Source organism: Panulirus ornatus, chromosome 39, assembly GCF_036320965.1.
Source record: "Panulirus ornatus isolate Po-2019 chromosome 39, ASM3632096v1, whole genome shotgun sequence".
Lineage (NCBI taxonomy): Eukaryota > Metazoa > Arthropoda > Malacostraca > Decapoda > Palinuridae > Panulirus > Panulirus ornatus.
The window spans coordinates 10,277,466-10,299,963 of record NC_092262.1 but is presented as its reverse complement, the minus strand read 5'-3'; the positions used below and the strand labels follow the sequence as shown (position 1 = coordinate 10,299,963).

Genomic DNA, 22,498 nt, shown 5'->3' with positions numbered 1-22,498 from the left:
GTCAATATGTCCAGTACTTGTGATCTTGAAAATGATAACTGTTTACTCTAAAGCTGTCTGTTATCTTTAGACCCCCTCCTCCTCCTCCCACACTGCTCAGTCGTTGAGATCACAAGTGAGCCTTTCTTGTTATGACTTCCAGAACTTAACAGGCGATTATGATACGGTAAACTGTTATTAGTTAGAGCTTGCAGAAGTTAAAGCCCCAAGTTCGTCTGAGTGTGTTAGTTAATAATGTAGAACAGATCCTCCGACTGTCAGTTTCAATGGCCTGATAACTCAGGTCTTTCCCCCGATTTCAAAATCTTTATTTGAACTAAATTACTTGACTTCAAAACCGGAACGCGACGCTATCAGATGATGACGACAAATGACGAAAGACGTTGGCGAGGAAAAGCAAAATATTGGTCCGATGCCTTGCCTTCACTGACGTAACATAGGTTCGATCCTTTGACTCTCCTCTACCCAAAAAGTCTTCTTTATCGAGAGCTAAGGACTCGCTCACTAGGGACGAGGGTAGGCTGACGATATCATAAACCCGTCGTCTGACACCCTGGCATGACACACACACACACAGTTCGAGCCAAGGCTTTCTGTGTCCCCATTTCTTAAGTCTCACGTCTCTTGTGGTCGTCTGTCTCTTGGCCCTGTCTCGCGTCTGTGGGAGTTAACTGTCTCTCAAGCACTGTCAATATGTCCAGTACTTGTGATCTTGAAAATGATAACTGTTTACTCTAAAGCTGTCTGTTATCTTTAGACCCCCTCCTCCTCCTCCCACACTGCTCAGTCGTTGAGATCACAAGTGAGCCTTTCTTGTTATGACTTCCAGAACTTAACAGGCGATTATGATACGGTAAACTGTTATTAGTTAGAGCTTGCAGAAGTTAAAGCCCCAAGTTCGTCTGAGTGTGTTAGTTAATAATGTAGAACAGATCCTCCGACTGTCAGTTTCAATGGCCTGATAACTCAGGTCTTTCCCCCGATTTCAAAATCTTTATTTGAACTAAATTACTTGACTTCAAAACCGGAACGCGACGCTATCAGATGATGACGACAAATGACGAAAGACGTTGGCGAGGAAAAGCAAAATATTGGTCCGATGCCTTGCCTTCACTGACGTAACATAGGTTCGATCCTTTGACTCTCCTCTACCCAAAAAGTCTTCTTTATCGAGAGCTAAGGACTCGCTCACTAGGGACGAGGGTAGGCTGACGATATCATAAACCCGTCGTCTGACACCCTGGCATGACACACACACACACACACAGTTCGAGCCAAGGCTTTCTGTGTCCCCATTTCTTAAGTCTCACGTCTCTTGTGGTCGTCTGTCTCTTGGCCCTGTCTCGCGTCTGTGGGAGTTAACTGTCTCTCAAGCACTGTCAATATGTCCAGTACTTGTGATCTTGAAAATGATAACTGTTTACTCTAAAGCTGTCTGTTATCTTTAGACCCCCTCCTCCTCCTCCCACACTGCTCAGTCGTTGAGATCACAAGTGAGCCTTTCTTGTTATGACTTCCAGAACTTAACAGGCGATTATGATACGGTAAACTGTTATTAGTTAGAGCTTGCAGAAGTTAAAGCCCCAAGTTCGTCTGAGTGTGTTAGTTAATAATGTAGAACAGATCCTCCGACTGTCAGTTTCAATGGCCTGATAACTCAGATCTTTCCCCCGATTTCAAAATCTTTATTTGAACTAAATTACTTGACTTCAAAACCGGAACGCGACGCTATCAGATGATGACGACAAATGACGAAAGACGTTGGCGAGGAAAAGCAAAATATTGGTCCGATGCCTTGCCTTCACTGACGTAACATAGGTTCGATCCTTTGACTCTCCTCTACCCAAAAAGTCTTCTTTATCGAGAGCTAAGGACTCGCTCACTAGGGACGAGGGTAGGCTGACGATATCATAAACCCGTCGTCTGACACCCTGGCATGACACACACACACACGGAAATGATGCCGAAGAAGGGCTGTGACTATAGAGAGCATTTGACTGAATCCCAAGCAAAAAGAACAAAAAAAATGAAACATAGTTATTGAAATGGATTTAAAATCAATTATAAAAGACAAATGAGATACAGTTATTTCGACATCAAAGTAAACTGCGACAAAATGGATGAAAAATTTTGTGCTCACACATGGATGTGTGTTGTCCCACCTTTGCAGTTCATAATTCATGTGGATCAATCTATGGAAAAAAAAAAATATATATATATATATATGAATCCACTTACCGCTGATGTGGCCATTGTAATAACTGACATAAATACGTCAACGAACGATGCACTGGGAAGATGAGGACATTAAATGTTTAAAAGAAAAATACATTCTAACGAAGGAAATCTTCACAGAGAAGCGAAGATTGAAAATCATAAACGTATTGATTCCATACATTGTTTTGTTCATCCCAGATGATCAGAGATGAAGAAGGTAACCTATACAGATCAAGTGAACCAGAGATGTGGTCAACGAGATGATTATGAACCAGGGGTCTGGTCAACGACGTGATTATGAACCAGGGGTCGGGTCAATGACAAGATCGTGAACCAGAGGTCTGGTCAACGACAGGATCATGAACCAGAGGTCTGGTCAACGACACGATGATGAACCAGAGGTCTGGTCAACGACACGATGATGAACCAGAGGTCTGGTCAACGACACGATGATGAACCAGAGGTCTGGTCAACGACACGATGATGAACCAGAGGTCTGGTCAACGACACGATGATGAACCAGAGGTCTGGTCAACGACACGATGATGAACCAGAGGTCCCACTATTAAGCTACTATCCAGCATTTTGCTGTGGTCAATATTACTATGTCGTCCCGGTTATCAAGCTCGGGGATTGTTGTAATCCTCAGTCATAACAGTAACTCTTATGTGACTAAAGAAGATGACACACAAGGAGTTCCACCCCATAACTCAGAATCTGTTACATTCAGATGCTATTCCCAGAAACATTAGAATAACAGATTCACTTCTCCCCCCCTCTTGTCATTTCAGTGATAACTTTGATTCCTTTGTCCTTATTGTATAAATGTGTGTGTGTGTGTGTGTGTGTGTGTGTGTGTGACCAAGTAAGTTATAAGGCTTGAATGTCGGGTGAGGGTGAGGCAATTCTACAGCAGTCCACAAAAAAAATGGATACATGAAGGTGAAATCGCACTTCAGTAGGAGGTCATATCATTCTATCTAACATGTAATTTGTCTATACAAGTGGCACGACATGTTTCGTAGCGACAACCCACCTCATCATCAGGTGCCAATACTTTATAAAGGTATCTGAATCAACATCACAATAGCAGAAGGACTTGTCCGGCGTCTATCAAACTTTATACATAACGTTAGGGCTGTTTTCCCACAGCTCCAGCAACATTACAAAAAGGAAATCATGAGTTCTTTGGGGAGAAATATATCCATTACGGGACTTTGCTCCTTCTCGTCAATCGCATCCGAACAACTCCTTTTCTGAGAAGGTGTTCCACTATATACCATGGACTGTTTTGTCCTTGTATGGAGTACTGCTCTCACGTCTGGGAGGGGAGGGAAGGGTTCTGTCTCTATCACCATGGGTACTTGACAATGTTCAGTCCAAAGCAGATGAGTCATTGTTTCGGCAGTGTTTTCTCAGAGAGGAATGTTCATTGTGGACACTAAAGAGTGAGAGAGAGAGAGAGAGAGAGAGAGAGAGAGAGAGAGAGAGAGAGAGAGAGAGAGAGAGAGAGAGAGAGAGAGAGAGAGAGAGAGAGAGAGAGATGTCCAAGCGTGCAGTTGTGTTGGGTAAGTTGCTAACACACGGAGGAGAGAGAGAGAGAGAGAGAGAGAGAGAGAGAGAGAGAGAGAGAGAGAGAGAGAGAGAGAGAGAGAGAGAGAGAGAGAGAGAGAGAGAGAGAGAGAGAGAGAGACTAACAACTGTAATGCAATCCAGCATTTATGGTGCAAGTGAGAGGTGAGGAGCCTCAAAAAAACAGACATATTAGAGTCGTGCATGAATTTATTACCAATATTACTCTATATAGGATTAACAGTTAACATCTGAATGGTCGATCATGATATATTTCTAAATGGGAAGAACTGAATGACAGAAGACATGTCACCTTTATGAGAATGGACGACAGAGAGAGAGAGAGAGATAGATCCAGGAACACCTGCCATTAGCCAGGTTATCACAGGTATATACAACGGTCCAGATTATCATAATTACAGAAGGAACGTTGTTTTCCTGTAGACATTAGGTGCCAGGTTTGGTAACAGTGATGGAAGTGGCCATCAGGTGTGTGTGGGTGGAGGGGCGTCCCTGGGTAAGCAGTGGAGACATTGTGGCCGCCTTGGTTTAGTGGGACGCGCACAGAACCCTCTACAGAACCATCTGCCTTAGGGGGAACTGTACTGGGTCTGGGGTGGCTGGTACTCGCGAGACTCAGGGTACCTGGCCTCGCCCTCGTAAGTGACTTCGGCCACGAAGCCTGAGTCACCGTCCACGTAGTAAGTCACCCTCTGCAGACGACCGTCGGGAAGCTGTACAGTGTACGACCCTTGGATGTTGTATTCTTCTCGGGCCTCCTTGTGGTCGAAAGCGTTGCCTGATTCGCCGTCTTGCACAGTCCAGTCGTAGCCATAGTTGCTGGGCACAAGCTCCTCAGATGAGTCGTATCGAATAGGCTGGAAGTACAGTTGAATCCCATGATGAATTACCCAAAATCTACAACCATAATGGAGAATATAGATAAAGCAACGGACATATTAGCAATAATTCTGTATTCCTTATGGTATTCCAACATGTGTTCGAGACTCTATACCAGATGTACAGAACAACAGAGCAGTCAGTAAGAGTGTACATGAGCGGCCTACCTGGGGGGCGGAATAGGATGTGGGGACCTTCTCTGCGGCAACCACGGCCGCTAGACCCACCAGGAAAAGTACCTGCAAAACAAGACGGTCATGGGATTGCAAAACAACACGGTCATGGGATTAACATCATCCATAACTGAGCCGAACTGTGGATAGTGAAATCCCTATCTGGCTGAATTACAGTTCGTTTCAGGTGAACCCGTATAATATCTTGAGGTAAAACTGTCTTCATTGTGAATATTTCAGCAAAACACACTCGAAATATATTTTCTTGCATGTAAAAAGTTCACATCAAAGACAGATCGAGACAGAGACCTTTACAGTAGCGTAAAATTAGGTCTATTTCAGACCAGGTCGAGCCAGGTGTTGCCAGAGCCACTTACCTTCATGTTCATGGTGCAGAAGCGATCACAGCTTTGATGCTGGTAACCTGGCTGCTCACCTATTTATACCTGGACGAGTACACCGCTGCAGGACAGGTTCCCCCCCTTCCCTCCCCGCCATCTCATCAGTCTACATGTATGATACAATAGTAGACCCAACCCTGTGAATACGTGTTCAACAGTAAAGTGTCACTTTTTCCTTGGAAATGAAGAAATTCGTACCGCAACGTCTCATGTTGTACACATGTACGTGCACAAGACGAATATTTGCATAACTACGATGTTATCGCTGTCTTGCATAATATATAATATATATATATATATATATATATATATATATATATATATATATATATATATATATATATATATATATATATATATATATATATATATATATATATATATTCCTATGAGTCCACGGGGAAAATGAAACACGATAAGTTCCCAAGCACTTTCGTGTAATAATCACATCATCAGGGGAGACACAAGAGAGAAATATAAGTCAATTGATATACATCGAAGAGACGAAGCTAAGACGCCATTTGGTAAACATGTTTACCAAATGACGTCCTAGCTTCGTGTCTTCGATTTATGTCAACTGACTTATATTTCTCTCTTGTGTCTCCCCTGATGATGTGATTATTACACGAAAGTGCACTTGGGAACTACCGTGTTTCATTTTCCCCGTGGACTCATAGGAATATCTTGATCACGCGCAAAACTGTGATCCTTTCCAACATATATATATATATATATATATATATATATATATATATATATATATATATAGTTTGTGATAAGTATATTGAAGAACTTATTTCTATTTTTGGTTACCACACACACCTTTTTTTGCTCAATTCCAAAATCAATATCAAATATTCCCATTGACAACGATTTATAGAGAGTAAAATTGGGTTGGATTTGAATGGGGGAGGAAGGGGATTGGGGAATGGTTGAAGGCTGCAGGATTTCAGACAAGCAAGATGCGACCAGAGTGAATCGAGTATGACTTCTCAGAGTGAAAGAAAAAACGAGGCGGATTAATTGTAAGTGTGTCAGCGAGACGAGCTGACCAGTGAAGTTCAAGTGTGAGAGGTTAAGAATGCGAGTAATGGTTGCATGATGTGCCGCGTAATGTTAGAGGGCGAGGAGGGTTCGGATCCCGCCCTCAAGAGAAAACTGGCACATGGTGGGTGACTTGAGTAAATGAGTTTGCTAGAGAATGGATGGGTGGGTAAAAGGTGAGTCTGGGAAAGACCCCATGATGTATATAACAGTGGTGAATATCCCTGGGGATAGGGGAGAAAGAATACTTCCCACGTATTCCCTGCGTGTCGTAGAAGACGACTAAAAGGGGAGGGAGCGGGTGGTTGGAAATCCTCCCCTCTCTTTTTTTTTTTTTTTAATTTTCCAAAAGAAGGAACAGAGAAGGGGGCCAGGTGAGGATATTCCCTCACAGGCCCAGTCCTTTGTTCTTAACGCTACCTCGCTGACGCGGGAAATGGCGAATAGTATGAAAAAAAAAAAATAATATATATATATATATATATATATATATATATATATATATATATATATATATATATATATATATATATATATACTATTTGCCATTTCCCGCGTTAGCGAGGTAGCGTTAAGAAAAGAGGACTGGGCCTTTGAGGGAATATCCTCACGTGGCCCCCTTTTCTGTTCTTTCTTTTAGTCGCCTACGACACGCAGGGAATACGTGGGAAGTATTCTTTCTCCCCTATCCCCAAGGATGATATATTTTATTTATTCATTATACTTTGTCGCTCTCCCGCGTTAGCGAGGTAGGGCAAGGAAACAGACGAAAGAATGGCCCAACCCACCCACATACACATGCATATACATACACGTCCACACACGCACATATACATACCTATACATTTCAACATATACATATATGTACATACACAAACATATACATATATACACATGTACATAATTCATACTTGCTGCCTTTTATTCATTTCCGTCGCCACCCCGCCACACATGAAATGACAACCCTCTCCCCCCGCATGTGCGCGAGGTAGCGCTAGGAAAAGACAACAAATGCCACATTCGTTCACACTCAGTCTCTAGCTGTCATGTATAATGCACCAAAACCACAGCTCCCTTTCCACATCCAGGCCCCATAAAACTTTCCATGGTTTACCCTAGACACTTCACAAGCCCTGGTGCAATCCACTGACAGCACGTCGACCCCAGTGTCCCACATCATTTCAATTCATTCTATTCCTTGCACGCCTCTCACCCTCCTGCATGTTTAGGTCCCGATCGCTCAAAATCTTTTTCACTCCATCTTTCCACCTCCAATTTGGTCTCCCACTTCTCCTCGTTCCCTCCATCTCTGACACATATATCCTCTTTGTCAACCTTTCCTCACCCATTCTCTCCATGTGACAGAACCATTTCAAAACACCCTCTTCTGCTCTCTCAACCACACTCTTTTTATTACCACACATCTCTCTTACCCTTTCATCACTTACTCGATCAAACCACCTCACACCACATATTGTCCTCAAACATCTCATTTCCAACACATCCAACCTCCTCCGCACAACTCTATCTATAGTCCACGCCTTGCAACAATATAACATTGCTGGAACCACTATTCCTTCAAACATACCCATTTTTGCTTTCCGAGATAATGTTCTCGCCTTCCACACATTTTCCAAAACTCCCAGAACTTTCGCCCCCTCCCCCACCCTGTGACTCACTTCCTCTTCTATGGTTCCATCCGCTGCCAAATCCACTCCCAGATATCTTAAACACTTCACTTCCTCCACTTTTTTCCATTCAAACTTACCTCCCAATTGACTTGTCCCTCAACCCTACTGTACCTAATAACCTTGCTCTTATTCACTTTTACTCTTCGCTTTCTTCTTTTACACACGTTACCAAACTCAGTCACCAGCTTCTGCAGTTTCTCATCCGAATCATCCACCAGCGATGTATCATCAGCGAACAACAACTGACTCCCTTCCCAAGCTCTCTCATCCACAACAGACTGCATACTTGCCCCTCTCCAAAACTCTTGCATTCACCTCCCTAACAACCCCATCCATAAACAAACTAAACAACCATGGAGACATCACGCCGCAAACTGGCATTCACTGAGAACCAATCACTTTCCTCTCTTCCTACTCGTACACATGCCTTACATCCTCGATAAAAACTTTTCACTGCTTCTAGCAACTTGCCTCCCACACCATATATTCTTAATACCTTCCACAGAGCATCTCTATCAACTCTATCATATGCCTTCTCCAGATCCATGAATGCTACATACAAATCCATTTGCTTTTCTAAGTATTTCTCACATACATTCTTCAAAGCAAACACCTGATCCACACATCCTCTACCACTTCTGAAACCACACTGCTCTTCCCCAATCTGATGCTCTGTGCATGCCTTCACCTTCTCAATCAATACCCTCCTATATAATTTCCCAGGAATACTCAACAAACTTATACCTCTGTAATTTGAACACTCACCTTTTTTCCCTTTGCCTATGTACAATGGCACTATGCATGCATTCCGCCAATCCTCAGGCACCTTACCATGAGTCATACATACATTAAACATCCTTACCAACTAGTCAACAACACAGTCATCCTCTTTTTTAATAAATTTCACTGCAATACCATCCAAACCCGCTGCCTTGCCAGCTTTCATCTTCCACAAAGCTTTTACTACCTCTTCTCCGTTTATCAAATCATTCTCCCTAACCCTCTCGCTTCGCACACCACCTCGACCCAAACACCCTATATCAGCCACTTTATCATCTAACACATTCACCAAACCCTCAAAATACTCACTCCATCTCCTTCTCACATCACCACTGCTTGTTATCACCTCCCCATTAGCCCCCTTCACCGATGCTCCCATTTGTTCTCTTGTCTTACGCACTTTATTTACCTCCTTCCAAAACATCTTTTTAATCTCCCTAAAATTTAATGATACTCTCTCACCCCAACTCTCATTTGCCCTCTTTTTCACCTCTTGCATCTTTCTCTTGACCTTCTGCCTCTTTCTTTTATACATCTCCCACTCATTTGTATTATTTCCCTGCAAAAATCGTCCAAATGCTTCTCTCTTCTCTTTCACTGATAATCTTACTTCTTCATCCCACCACTCACTACCCTTTCTAATCTGCCCACCTCCCAAGTTTCTCATGCCACTAGCATCTTTTGCGCAAGCCATCACTGCTTCTCTAAATACATCCCATTCCTGCCCCACTCTCCTTACATCCTTTGCTCTCACCTTTTTCCATTCTGTACGCAGTCTCTCCTGGTACTTCCTCACACAAGTCTCCCTCCCAAGCTCACTTACTCTCACCACTCTCTTCACCCCGACAATCTCTCTTCTTTTCTGAAAACCTCTACAAATCTTCACCTTCGCCTCCACAAGATAATGATCATACATCCCTCCAGTTGCATTTCATAGCACATTAACATCCAAAAGTCTCTCTTTCGCACGTTTATCAATTAACACAAAATCCAATAACGCTCTCTGGCCATCTCTCCTAATTACATACGTATACTTATGTATATCTCTCTTTTAAACAAGGTATTCCCAATTACCAGTCCTTTTTCAGAACACAAATCTACAAGCTCTTCACCATTTCCATTTACAACATTGAACACCACATGTACACCAATTATTCCCTCAACTGCCACATTACTCACCTTTGCATTCAAATCACCCATCGCTATAACTCGGTCTCGTGCATTAAAACTACTAACACACTCACTCAGCTGTTCCCAAAACACTTGCCTCTCATGATCTTTCTTCTCATGCCCAGGTGCATATGCATCAATAATCACCCATCTCTCTCCATCCACTTTCAGTTTTACCCACATCAATCTAGAGTTTACTTTCTTACATTCTATCACATACTCCCACCACTCCTGTTTCAGGAGTAGTGCTACTCCTTCCCTTGCTCTTGTCCTCTCACTAACCCCTAACTTTACTCCCAAGACATTCCCAAACCACTCTTCCCCTTTACTCTTGAGCTTCGTTTCGCTTAGAGCCAAAACATCCAGGTTCCTTTCCTCAAACACACTACCTATCTCTCCTTTTTTTTTTTTTTTCATCTTGGTTACATCCACACACATTTAGACACCCCAATCTGAGCCTTCGAGGAGGATAAGCACTCCCCGCGTGACTCCTTGTTTCCCCGTTTGGAAAGTTAAAATACAAGGAAGGGAGGGTTTCTAGCCCCCCGCTCCCGTCCCCTGTAGTCGCCATCTACGACACGTGAGGAATGCGTGGGAAGTATTCTTTCTCCCCTATCCCCAGGGATAATATATATATATATATATATATATATATATATATATATATATATATATATATATATATATATATATATATATATGGACTGCGTACATCAGAGGGCAAGGGGGTTGTCAATGGATGCCCCGGGCATGAGGAATGATGCGATCGGCAAAAAAATAAAATCGTTACGCCTCTGGTAGAAAATGGGAATGTGACTTGGTAGCTTGCATGATCTCTGGTCTAGGAAAAACGAGGGCTGGGTGGCCGTCAGTCAGACCATAAGGCAGTAGTAATAATCTGTTTACTCTTCTGCTGTAGGTGGTGCAGAACCAGGAATATGGACAGGGGGGATGGGAGGGTATAACCGCTAAAGATTAACAACAGGAACGATGTGGAATGAGACGATGAACCCGAGATGTCGAGTTGAGCGAGAAGTTGAGATGGTTCGAAAGAGTTCAAGGTTAGGTTCGGGTCATGTGAAGATGGCTTTAAGAAAGCACTGGTCGCCATGGTCGTGTGCAACACTATCTGTGGACCGATTTGTGTGTGCATGGGAAGGTGATATGACGATTTAAGACGGCTGTTTGAGGAGGGAACGAACTCACAAGGAAATACTGCATCTCCTACAAAAAATTAACTAATGGAGGACAAGGGGTGTAGTGTAGAAAGTCCGAGTGGGTTAAAAAGGATGGTATATATACCTAATACAAAAATGGGGACATCAGAAGAATCAGTGAAAATTTAGAAAAACGATAGAATTCCTGGAGGCATACGAAAAATAAATAAAATAAAGATTAAATATAAATACGAAGCGAGAGTTCATAGGACGAGCCTGGGAAATAGCTGATATAGATGAAGCTTGCGGAGGGAAAGTCTGCCTTTACAAACTCATCAACAAAGGCAGTGAAGCGAACGTGTCTAACGCTACAAGGGAAGCAGATGTTTGGGGAAGGAAGACAGAACAAGTGAGGGATATGGATATTGTCCTGTCGAAAGTGACAGTCTTCACATTGAGATCTTCTCTGGGTGGGGTTTATGAACTTAGTAGCAAACACGTGTATTGGTGGAGAAAAAAAAGAAAAAAAAACTTGTCTGTAGCGCTTAGGCGTCCAGGTATAAATAGGTGAGCAGCCAGGTTACCAGCATCAAAGCTGTGATCGCTTCTGCACCATGAACATGAAGGTAAGCGGCTCTGGCAACACCTGACTCTACCTGGTCAGATATACACTTTGCATCACTGGTAGATGACTGTTTCGATTCGTATTTGATTTGATCTTGTATCCAAGAGGATATATTACGAGCGCTTGCTGCTCAAATGTTCATACCTGAAGAAAAATTCATTTCGTTTAATATGGGATGAAGAACCAGGAAATGTCAGACAGAAGAATGCTACAGAATATTTCATACCTGAAACGAACTGTAATTCAGCCAGATAGGGATTTCACTATCCATAGTTCGGCTCAGTTATGGATGATGTTAATCCCATGACCGTGTTGTTTTGCAATCCCATGACCGACTTGTTTTGCAGGTACTTTTCCTGGTGGGTCTAGCGGCCGTGGTTGCCACAGAGAAGGTCCCCACATCCTATTCCGCCCCCCAGGTAGGCCGCTCATGTACACTCTTACTGACTGCTCTGTTGTTCTGTACATCTGGTATAGAGTCTCGAACACATGTTGGAATACCATAAGGAATACAGAATTATTGCTAATATGTCCGCTGCTTTATCTATATTCTCCATTATGGTTGTAGATTTTGGGTAATTCATCATGGGATTCAACTGTACTTCCAGCCTATTCGATACGACTCATCTGAGGAGCTTGTGCCCAGCAACTATGGCTACGACTGGACTGTGCAAGACGGCGATTCAGGCAACGCTTTCGACCACCAGGAGGCCCGAGAAGAATACAACATCCAAGGGTCGTACACTGTACAGCTTCCTGACGGTCGTCTGCAGAGGGTGACTTACTACGTGGACGGTGACTCAGGCTTCGTGGCCGAAGTCACTTACGAGGGCGAGGCCAGGTACCCTGAGTCTCGCGAGTACCAGCCACCCCAGACCCAGTACAGTTCCCCCTAAGGCAGATGGTTCTGTAGAGGGTTCTGTGCGCGTCCCACTAAACCAAGGCGGCCACAATGTCTCCACTGCTTACCCAGGGACGCCCCTCCACCCACACACACCTGATGGCCACTTCCATCACTGTTACCAAACCTGGCACCTAATGTTCTTGTATATACCTGTGATGACCAGGCTAATGGCGGGTGTTCCTGGATTCTCTCTCTCTCTCTCTCTCTCTCTCTCTCTCTCTCTCTCTCTCTCTCTCTCTCTCTCTCTCTCTCGTCCATTCACATACAGGTGACATGTCTTCTGTTATTCAGTTCTTCCCATCTTATCATATATCATGATGCGACATGCAGATGTTAACTGTTCATCCGTTATGTACTACGTTGTTTATTAAACTCATGCACAGCTATGTTGATGATCTCATTATTTATCATGCAACATCTTATCACATACGTCTGTCAGACAAGTGAGCAGTACTGTTCTCTTTTATGTTAGCTGAGATGGTTAGGGACCATCAAATGACCATTTCGATATAGGGAAACAGAACCATTAAGTAATCTACCTGTAATTTTCTTTAAGTTTTGGTAGGTCGATGACAACCGGTATTGCTAACGTATTCAAAACAGACATGAATAAGTCTTTTACAAGATACGTTCATCAAAAATCCTGCTAGGCTTATTTAGCTCCACCATCCCTGATTATAATGGCTACACCGCAGGACACCAACCAACACCGCAGGACACCAACCAACACCGCAGGACACCAACCAACACCGCAGGACACCAACCACACCGCAGGACACCAACCAACACCGCAGGACACCAACCAACACCGCAGGACACCAACCAACACCCCAGGACACCAACCAACACCCCAGGACACCAACCAATACGACCAACCAACCTTCCATCTCCAACATTTGCTTCGCTTACATTCATTATCTCTCTCCAACCACCAACATGGATCTTTTCCATTTTACCAACGACCATGAAACATTTATTCATGAAACTGACTGATGTTTATGACTTGGTGCCTAAACAAGGCAACCCATCAACTCTTCATTATTCCTAGTGTCTTGTGACCCAGCAGTTATTCTTCTTTTTATACTGGGTCAGCAATCCATCACATGAACCAGTTCGCGTGGCCAAACGCCATTAAGATATATAAGAATGTAATGACGGTCATGAATCAATGGCCTGGTTAACATCACTGTGAACCAGAGGACTGTGATTGGTCAACGAGATGATTATGAACCACTGGCCCCGATTAACAAACACGGTTCTGAACCATCATGATTAATACATATGAGACAGAGAACCGGTCCCAAGTTCAGTCTAACCATTCTATGGCTTGACTATCAATCACGACTTTATGGCCAGTCAATCAACTTTCTATTTACTGAAATACTGTCCCACCAGTGCTGTGTGACTTGATTTTCCTAGTAATCTTTGATATACGGGTCTTAATCGAATGCTTTCTTTACTTCCGCAATAAATGTTAATTATATCATAAAATAAATCAAGCAGATGTGTCATACATGAGTGATTTTATCGAAAATCATATCGAGAATGGTCTAGTAAGTGGTAGTTCTCCAAATGGTTTACAATTCAACGTCAAATGATGGTTCACAAAAAGCTCTTCAACACCTGCCGTTATGCGCCCAGGCTAGGCTTGCCCTCAACCCAAACTATAATAACCACAAACTTTAATAACAAGAAATCCGCATTGAAGTACAACCGTATTTATTTCAATATACCATAATCTGCATGTTCTTCATTATGACAGATAAATAGGAAAGTCAATAATGAGGCACAAGCAACTACGCGTCAATATTAAATTCCCAACTTGCCACAGTTCTGAGGCGGGTCGAACTCTCGACATGTTGATAGGCAAATCCTATGTTGTTGCGCGTAAACAATTTATCATTTGTTACCAAATTTAGCGACATGGATTGTGTCCAATATAACGAAAAATAACGAGAATAGGTCGAAGTGAAAGGTCTGAATATGAATATAATATAGGTTTATGAAGTTAACATCGACCCCGTAAGCTATCGCCAATAAATTTAACGTGAATAATCAAAGTGGCATATTATTGTCTGTTATTTAATGGGTCACTGCTGTAATCAGCTTTATAACCCAAAATCAAATTTAGCTGCTCAAGAACTACCTTATATGTGGCAAGGTGATGAAATGTCTACAAGCTGACATGATCAAAATGCACACACAAATGCTGGATGCACTGCATTAGATGCAATGCATTTTGACACTATGGACGGAGGAATCAGGCTGACGAGAAACTAAATTGGTTATTTTAGTATTTCCAGGTATCACATGTACATTCAAGAGATCCTAAGTGATGAAACAACGGGAGAAATCGTTAAAATAATGGAATAATTTACGGTTGAGGTTGAAGGTTAACAATATATTCGCGTATTGCCCAGACGTCACAATTATGAAGTGTAAAATGATAATAGTCTGGTCCTGCATGTAGGTGGGTCAGCCTGGAATAATCGAAACTATTCGTAAAATGTGTGCACAAGCATCAGCCTCTAAACCGAAAAAATGGGTATAAAAAAAAGCATAAAAAACATATGATTGCTTACCTTCAATAATGCACCGCCATACTTGTGGATCCAAGCCTAAACTTAAACAGTCATTTTTAACCACCCACACACTCGTTATGTTCTTTCTATACAATACTTCACTTTCTCGTCACTTAATGTAGCGTTACTCATATGTATAAATCGATATATTCATCCGATAATGCGTTTTCCGACGTATTTTCCACCCCTGCGCACCAACACTCACATCTCACGTCTAAACTCGAGCAAAACAGTCTTTTGGCGACGCCTCCCATCTCCTTTTCAGCCAATGGCCGCTCATCACCCGACCAAATTGGTCGTTTAACGTTTATAACAGTGGTTAATCACAGCTCGAGATTGCGAGGATGAAGAGGAGGGCTTTTTAAAAACAAAAGTAAAGGATGCTACGAGGCGGATGGTAATTTTAACACGGATATTGGACCTGAGCTGGTTGAGTGATAGGCCCTGTCAGTTAATAGGAAATTATTTTTTCATTTTCTGACATGATTTCTCCGTGATAGATTGTATAACTGATAAAATCTAGATCATAGAAACATATCTAGACTTTTTTTTAATGTATAACATAGTGAGAAGTATGTTACGAGTGTTTACACCAAGGGCAAGTGTAAAGAGTAAACTGCATAAGATTATTTAATTACGTAAAATATTTACAATGCCTGACGGTCAGTGACAGTAAATATGGCAGAGGAATTTGAAGCGATGAATGAAGGGAAATTATCAATAACATAACAAGACAGAGAACCAGAAACACATATTTCATGCCCATCGGAAGACATTGACGTTTTTCTCCGTTTCTTCTAGGAGGAGGGGCGTCCCTGGGTAAGCAGTAGAGACATTGTGGCCGCCTTGGTTTAGTGGGACGCGCACAGAACCCTCTACAGAACCATCTGCCTTAGGGGGAACTGTACTGGGTCTGGGGTGGCTGGTACTCGCGAGACTCAGGGTACCTGGCCTCGCCCTCGTAGGAGACTTCGGCCACGAAGCCTGAGTCACCGTCCACGTAGTAAGTCACCCTCTGCAGACGACCGTCAGGAAGCTGTACAGTGTACGACCCTTGGGTGTGGTCGTGGTCTCGGGTCTCCTGTTGGCCGTAGGAGTTGCCTGAATCGCCGTCTTGCACAGCCCAGTCGAAGCCATAACTGGGAGGCACAATCTCCTCAGATGAGTCGTATCGAATAGGCTGGAAATACAATTGAATCCCATGATGAATGATTCAAAATCTACAACCATAATGGAGAATATAGATAAAGCAACGGACATATTAGCAATAATTCTGTATTCCTTATGGTATTCCAACATGTGTTCGAGACTCTATACCAGATGTACAGAACAACAGAGCAGTCAGTAAGAGTGTACATGAGCGGCCTACCTGGGGGGCGGAATAGGATGTGGGGACCTTCTCTGTGGCAACCACGGCCGCTAGACCCACCAGGAAAAGTACCTGCAAAACAACACGGTCAAATTACACGATAATTCCCAGCATTAATGATGTCATTTGGGATTATATGTCTATTTCACGTAACACTTTCCATTGGTATATATATACATCATTAATCTTATGTGGAATATATTTCGTAATTGAATTATTAGACCTAGTGATGAAAGAGACTGATTTAGACGGTCAACAAGTTCATAAGATGATACTCAGCAATGAACATGTTCACATCCAATACTAAATTGTCTCTCAGTGTGTGACACAGGTACAAGGGAAGATATGACCAGGTAGAGTCAGGTGTTGCCAGAGCCGCTTACCTTCATGTTCATGGTGCAGAAGCGATCACAGCTTTGATGCTGGTAACCTGGCTTGCTGGCGCTATATATACCTGGACGCGTACAACCAACAGGACAGGTTTTTCCACCGGTCTTCATGTATGATACAAAGGTCATAAACCCACCCCGAGAGAAGTCCTTATGACCTACATACTGTCGTCACTTTCGACAGGAAACTAAAGAGAGTGAGAGTGCGACATTTGACGTCGCACACTTACAAAACAAAATTTATATTCCGACCCCAGTCACTCGCTATGTCGCATCTGTTTATGGAAATTTCTATCAAATCATAGTCATGAAATTTTGTTTTCGTGGCTCGGTGATCACCTGGAACGTCACCTTGATTTGTTGTGATAGTGAGAGGAAAATGACCTCATCATCTTGGAAGCTGCCCCAGCAGCAGGAACCAGTCTTAACCTACTTTCGTTCACTTCGCTCCTCTCTTGTCCAGAGGACAACGTGAGGAAGGAGCCTGGAATGTTGATATTGTCTTGTGCCAGCCACGGTTTCCGACCCTAGTGGTCATCTGGCACATCGTCGGCAGAAGGTGTCATGCCACACGTCTGCCTACATGACATTATTGGTCAACACATATTATAAAGAACACACAAACAGCGACTGTCAACACAGGTGAAATACTTCTAAGAGATACCCAGCCTACACTGGACCAGATTGTTTTGAATATGCACGACACGCAGGTGTTGGTACCCACTGATGGGGTCAACATGCAGGTGTTGGTACCCACTGGTGGGGTCAACATGCAGGTGTTGGTACCCACTGGTGGGGTCAACATGCAGGTGTTGGTACCCACTGGTGGGGTCAACATGCAGGTGTTGGTACCCACTGGTGGGGTCAACATGCAGGTGTTGGTACCCACTGATGGGGTCAACATGCAGGTGTTGGTACCCACTGATGGGGTCAACATGCAGGTGTTGGTACCCACTGGTGGGGTCAACATGCAGGTGTTGGTACCCACTGGTGGGGTCAACATGCAGGTGTTGGTACCCACTGATGGGGTCAACATGCAGGTGTTGGTACCCACTGGTGGGGTCAACATGCAGGTGTTGGTACCCACTGCTGGAGTAAACAGCTTAATTCTCGTTTGTTGATACTAATATCGAGGTATTCTTCCACTCACTGTGTCCCCCACTTTATCATACTATATTTCCTTGGGTAAAATTTTCTCCTTCGTGTTATCAGTCATATATTACCGGGGCTTCGTTGACCTGATCGAAGTCGCCTTACTCTCGTAATCAATAGACCAAGTGACATGTGTCCTCCAGTTTAGTTTGTGGTCCAGAGTGGCACCTTGTGTGTGTGTCTGTGTGTGTGTGCGTGTGTGTGTGTGCGTGATAACTACTTGTGTGTTACGGAGAGAGAGAGAGAGAGAGAGAGAGAGAGAGAGAGAGAGAGAGAGAGAGAGAGAGAGAGAGAGAGAGAGAGAGAGAGAGAGAGAGGGGGGGGGGGGGGGTTTACACTCGCCTTAACTCCTTAATCAACCTTGTAAGTACATGAGCAGCGGAAGCATAACACCGTCAATATAGTGAACACTGACTTAGAATGTTTCGAGACTCTGGTCTTGAGTATCATTTCTCTAACAACGCAGAAAGCAAAAGGTCGAGACTTTAATGTACCGAACCTCCACCGGAACTGTTTTGATTTCAAGGTATGGTTCGAATCAACCTTCAGTATTGCAAAGAAAAGATGACTTCTAACGAAAGAAATACGAAAAGATAAGAAACTTGTTATATTCAGAAGCGTTTTGGTGTGGTGAGTTTGAGATATTCCAGCTGGAAATCTCGAGGGATAATAATCCTGTAAAATCCTCTTTATCATATGATTTTTGCGAAGCCCTGCAGCCTTTGTACGAATGAACGTATCTAAGATAATAAATAAATCTTGGCTGGAGTTTGGCTTGATGGATGTTGCTGCTATCATAGATATATCACTCCAAAGCCTGGAATTATAACTCTTGGGTTACACACACTCCAGTGTTACGGCAAGGAGGTACACTGGAGTGGGAGGTGTTTGGAGAGGGAGGTCTTCCGACCTGTTTTTAAGGATGCAACACCTGCAACTTGCTGATTAGGACTGAACCTCGACACTCAACATTGCAATTGGATATTTTCTGAAGTGAGAAATAAATATTTCTCGTAAAGAAGAGAAAAAATCGAAAGATATTTCCAAAAGAGTATTATAAGTTTTTCTTTAAGGAGTTGAACGTAAATCAGTGTCGCATAGACTAGAGTACTTTGTTTCACATATGTCAAAGCACACGAGACGACAATCACTTGTCAGTGACAGTTCGTTTATTGTGTATGGAGATATCAGATACATGTTACATGTATGGAGATATCAGATACATGGTACGTGTATGGAGATATCAGATACATGTTACGTGTATGGAGATATCAGATACATGTTACGTGTATGGAGATATCTAATACAAATGACGTGTATGAAGATATCCGATATACCTCTGTGGCTCAGTATATGTCAGTAGCTAGAACAAGATTGTGTTAACCTCTTGCAGTATTCTACCGACAGAATGGCACTAAGGAGACGAGTCTTAACCTCATCCCAGCGGGTATACATAGGTCAAGTTGAAAGAGAAAATTCTGGTCTGGAATTCCCTATATTTTAATGAATAATTTAGCACATAGATTCATTTGATACATTTCATACTCCCTTACATGTAGAAAGCTAGGAGGAAATGATGAAGGCGAAGAAGCTACAGGGAGAGAGAGAAAAGCCTCGACCTCTATATCCAAGAAGAGAAGTGATCAACGAAAATGGAAGCAGCCTATAAGGGTCTGGCTCGATCGGTCGTTGCTGAGGACAGTTCTGACGCGTCTGTGGGCTGAGGGCATGAACTGCAGGAGGCTCTTAGGGAGAACTGTACTGGGTCTGAGGTGGCTGGAACTCCCGAGACTCAGGGTACCTGGCCTCGCCCTCGTAGGTGACTTCGGCCACGAAGCCTGAGTCACCGTCCACGTAGTAAGTCACCCTCTGCAGACGACCGTCGGGAAGCTGTACAGTGTACGACCCTTGGGTGTTGTCGTGGTCTCGGGCCTCTTGGTGGTCGAAGGCGTTGCCTGATTCGCCGTCTTGCACAGCCCAGTCGAAGCCATACTTGGGAGGTTCAACCTCCTCAAATGTCTCAAATCGTTCCTGTCAAATGCGAATGATTGTCATATTATTAAGCAGTTCTTCTTTATCAAGCAAGGTCTTAGATACTTATATACATGTTCTGCAGTTCTTCTAACGTGTCATAATTACATGTGGCAGCTTATCGATGGCTATGCATCGAGAACAAACAGTTCAGTTCGAGAAATGCTTCTCATTTTGACTTACCGGGGGACTGGAATAAACTGATCTGGGTTTCTCTGCGGCAGCCACAGCTACCAGACCCAGAAGAAGAAGAAGTACCTGTAAAGCAATCAAGAATATAACCATCACATCTTGATTCACGGATGAAATGCGAACTTAAAAGCTTAATGGCGAACGTGACCTGTCACACAAAGCAGAAATATGTATCCCTCTGCCAAGAGGGAGGAATGGCTTCCTCTGTGGCGATTTACTAAATAAATTTGTAGTCGAAGCAACTCAAGAGGACTAAGACTAATATCCACCTGCCATAGACTTCACCAATCTTGTCTTCACACCTGTGAAGCACCAACCAACAACGAAGCTGTGACGAATCCTCGTCAGACTACGTGCAGCAAACGAGCAATGTACCACCTCCTTCGGGAGCGAACCTACCTTCGTGTTCATGGTGTGATGGTTGACACAGCTTTGATGCAGATGACCCGACTCCTGCCTCTATTTATACTCAGACGCGTCCAGGACTGCAGGACAGGTTTTTACGTTCTCCTACATTTACGATGCTACTGTTATAGACCTGAACGGTCTTGACCTCGTGTGGGCTTTGACCTCGTTCAGCCCTTACAACATTCAAAAGATTTCATCCAATGGGTATAGTGAGGCCTCTGGCACAGAAGCTAATCACTGGACCATTCACTCCCTCCAAGAGTTCCCTGTCTATCTGCCACCACAACAATGTTTAATGGAACTTGACAACCACAGACGTCAGCAAGTTCAAAAACGAGTATAAATCTACCAAGTTCAATTCTTTCTCTCAGATCAAGATTATTTGAGTGGTGGCACAGTGGCTGCCATATATCAGATTTCCGCCCTTCCCAGTTTCGAGGTCAGAGATCAGTCAAGGACAGAGGTCACAAATAGGCCTTGACCTAAGATGGTGGAGAGAGGCTTCGCTTGGCACAAAAGGTCATCTTATTGTAGAGGGAGCCGCCAGCCTGACCCCCATAGTGGTATAAGATCCTGATAAAAATCAAATTTGGATTCATATGATAAGAACAATCATAGTGAAGATAAGGACTGAGGATGATGATGTAGATAATGCGACTCCAACATTCCTTTTCGTACACTGGTCTAATCTCGGTCCAAACATAACGGGAAGTTGACTCTTGTGTACAGTTACACGAGTCTATGATTCAGTTCAAGAACAAGAGTAGCACAGTGAGACTGAGACCACGAAGGAACATTACTCAGATACATAAATGAAGACAAGAAAGTACCTGTCAAGACAGAATGGACGTATTGCGTCGCTTACAGCAGCTGGGCAAGGCTTTATTTTGGGTGTTAATAACATTTCTAGAAGTCGCTCGTTATATGAAAGTTCTCCCATCTACGTTCTACCATCTCTCTTTAAAAACTAGAACATTTTCCTCGACGTTGCTCCTGATGGATGAATATATACATAAGTTCGGGTAAAGCCACATGGAAATTGGTCCTTTTAGGTTTTATCTGCATCTTACGTACACTCGCTACTTATATACTTTTTTTTGCATAAGTGACAAGTGATCAATCTCTTTTCCTGGTTGTAAACTCATAGTCATAAACTGTTCTCGTGTTATTTTCTGTTCTTCGTGAACGATGCTAAAATACGCACTGGATGCGAATGGATACAAGACAGATCCGTTGAACGAAAGAACATCTGGGTCAGTTAACAAAGAAATATGTAGGAGATGCTACGGAGCTCTATATGTTAATGTATTATGGGTACAACAACCATATAGTATGTTGATGAAGTATGGGTACAAAGGGCACATGATATGTTGAATTATGAGTACAGAACCCTATGATACGTAGATGAATTATGAGTAAGAAGCCCCTATAACATGTTGATGAATTATGGGTATGAATTCCAGTATATTTTAAAGAATTATGAAGTCAATAATACAAGAATTATGAAGTCAATAATACAATAATTATGAAGTCAATAATACAAGAATTATGAAGTCAATAATACAATAATTATCAAGTCAATAATATAATAATTATCAAGTCAATAATACAATAATTATGAAGTCAATAAAACATAGGCTAGTCATGGGGAACAGCACAGTTGATGCTCTCTGAAAATGATCAGGACTGCTTTTTGAAATCGAGCAACTGACTGAGGATACATTTAGCAGATGCTGAGCAC

At 42.9% G+C, this 22,498-nt stretch overlaps 4 protein-coding genes across 4 annotated transcripts; 1 reads left to right on the top strand and 3 right to left on the bottom strand.

Annotated features, from left to right (window-relative positions):
* Positions 1-3,981: 3,981 nt before the first annotated feature.
* LOC139761289 (cuticle protein 7-like) lies at positions 3,982-5,278 on the bottom strand. Its single transcript, XM_071685323.1, has 3 exons — positions 5,240-5,278; positions 4,857-4,928; positions 3,982-4,667 (listed from the first exon to the last, which is right to left on the bottom strand). The coding sequence occupies exons 1-3, from the start codon at positions 5,249-5,251 to the stop codon at positions 4,380-4,382; spliced, it is 372 nt and encodes a 123-aa protein (XP_071541424.1). The 5' UTR covers positions 5,252-5,278; the 3' UTR covers positions 3,982-4,379.
* Positions 5,279-11,692: 6,414 nt separating this feature from the next.
* LOC139761288 (cuticle protein 7-like) lies at positions 11,693-13,018 on the top strand. The gene is made up of 3 exons (XM_071685322.1): positions 11,693-11,731; positions 12,078-12,149; positions 12,339-13,018. Exons 1-3 carry the CDS (start codon positions 11,720-11,722, stop codon positions 12,624-12,626), a joined length of 372 nt encoding a protein of 123 aa, XP_071541423.1. The 5' UTR covers positions 11,693-11,719; the 3' UTR covers positions 12,627-13,018.
* A 2,815-nt stretch (positions 13,019-15,833) lies between these two features.
* Positions 15,834-16,995, bottom strand: LOC139761287 (cuticle protein 7-like). Its single transcript, XM_071685321.1, has 3 exons — positions 16,969-16,995; positions 16,586-16,657; positions 15,834-16,396 (listed from the first exon to the last, which is right to left on the bottom strand). The coding sequence occupies exons 1-3, from the start codon at positions 16,978-16,980 to the stop codon at positions 16,109-16,111; spliced, it is 372 nt and encodes a 123-aa protein (XP_071541422.1). The 5' UTR covers positions 16,981-16,995; the 3' UTR covers positions 15,834-16,108.
* A 2,597-nt stretch (positions 16,996-19,592) lies between these two features.
* Positions 19,593-20,815, bottom strand: LOC139761120 (pro-resilin-like). Its single transcript, XM_071685047.1, has 3 exons — positions 20,749-20,815; positions 20,341-20,415; positions 19,593-20,157 (listed from the first exon to the last, which is right to left on the bottom strand). Exons 1-3 carry the CDS (start codon positions 20,758-20,760, stop codon positions 19,873-19,875), a joined length of 372 nt encoding a protein of 123 aa, XP_071541148.1. The 5' UTR covers positions 20,761-20,815; the 3' UTR covers positions 19,593-19,872.
* Positions 20,816-22,498: the final 1,683 nt, after the last annotated feature.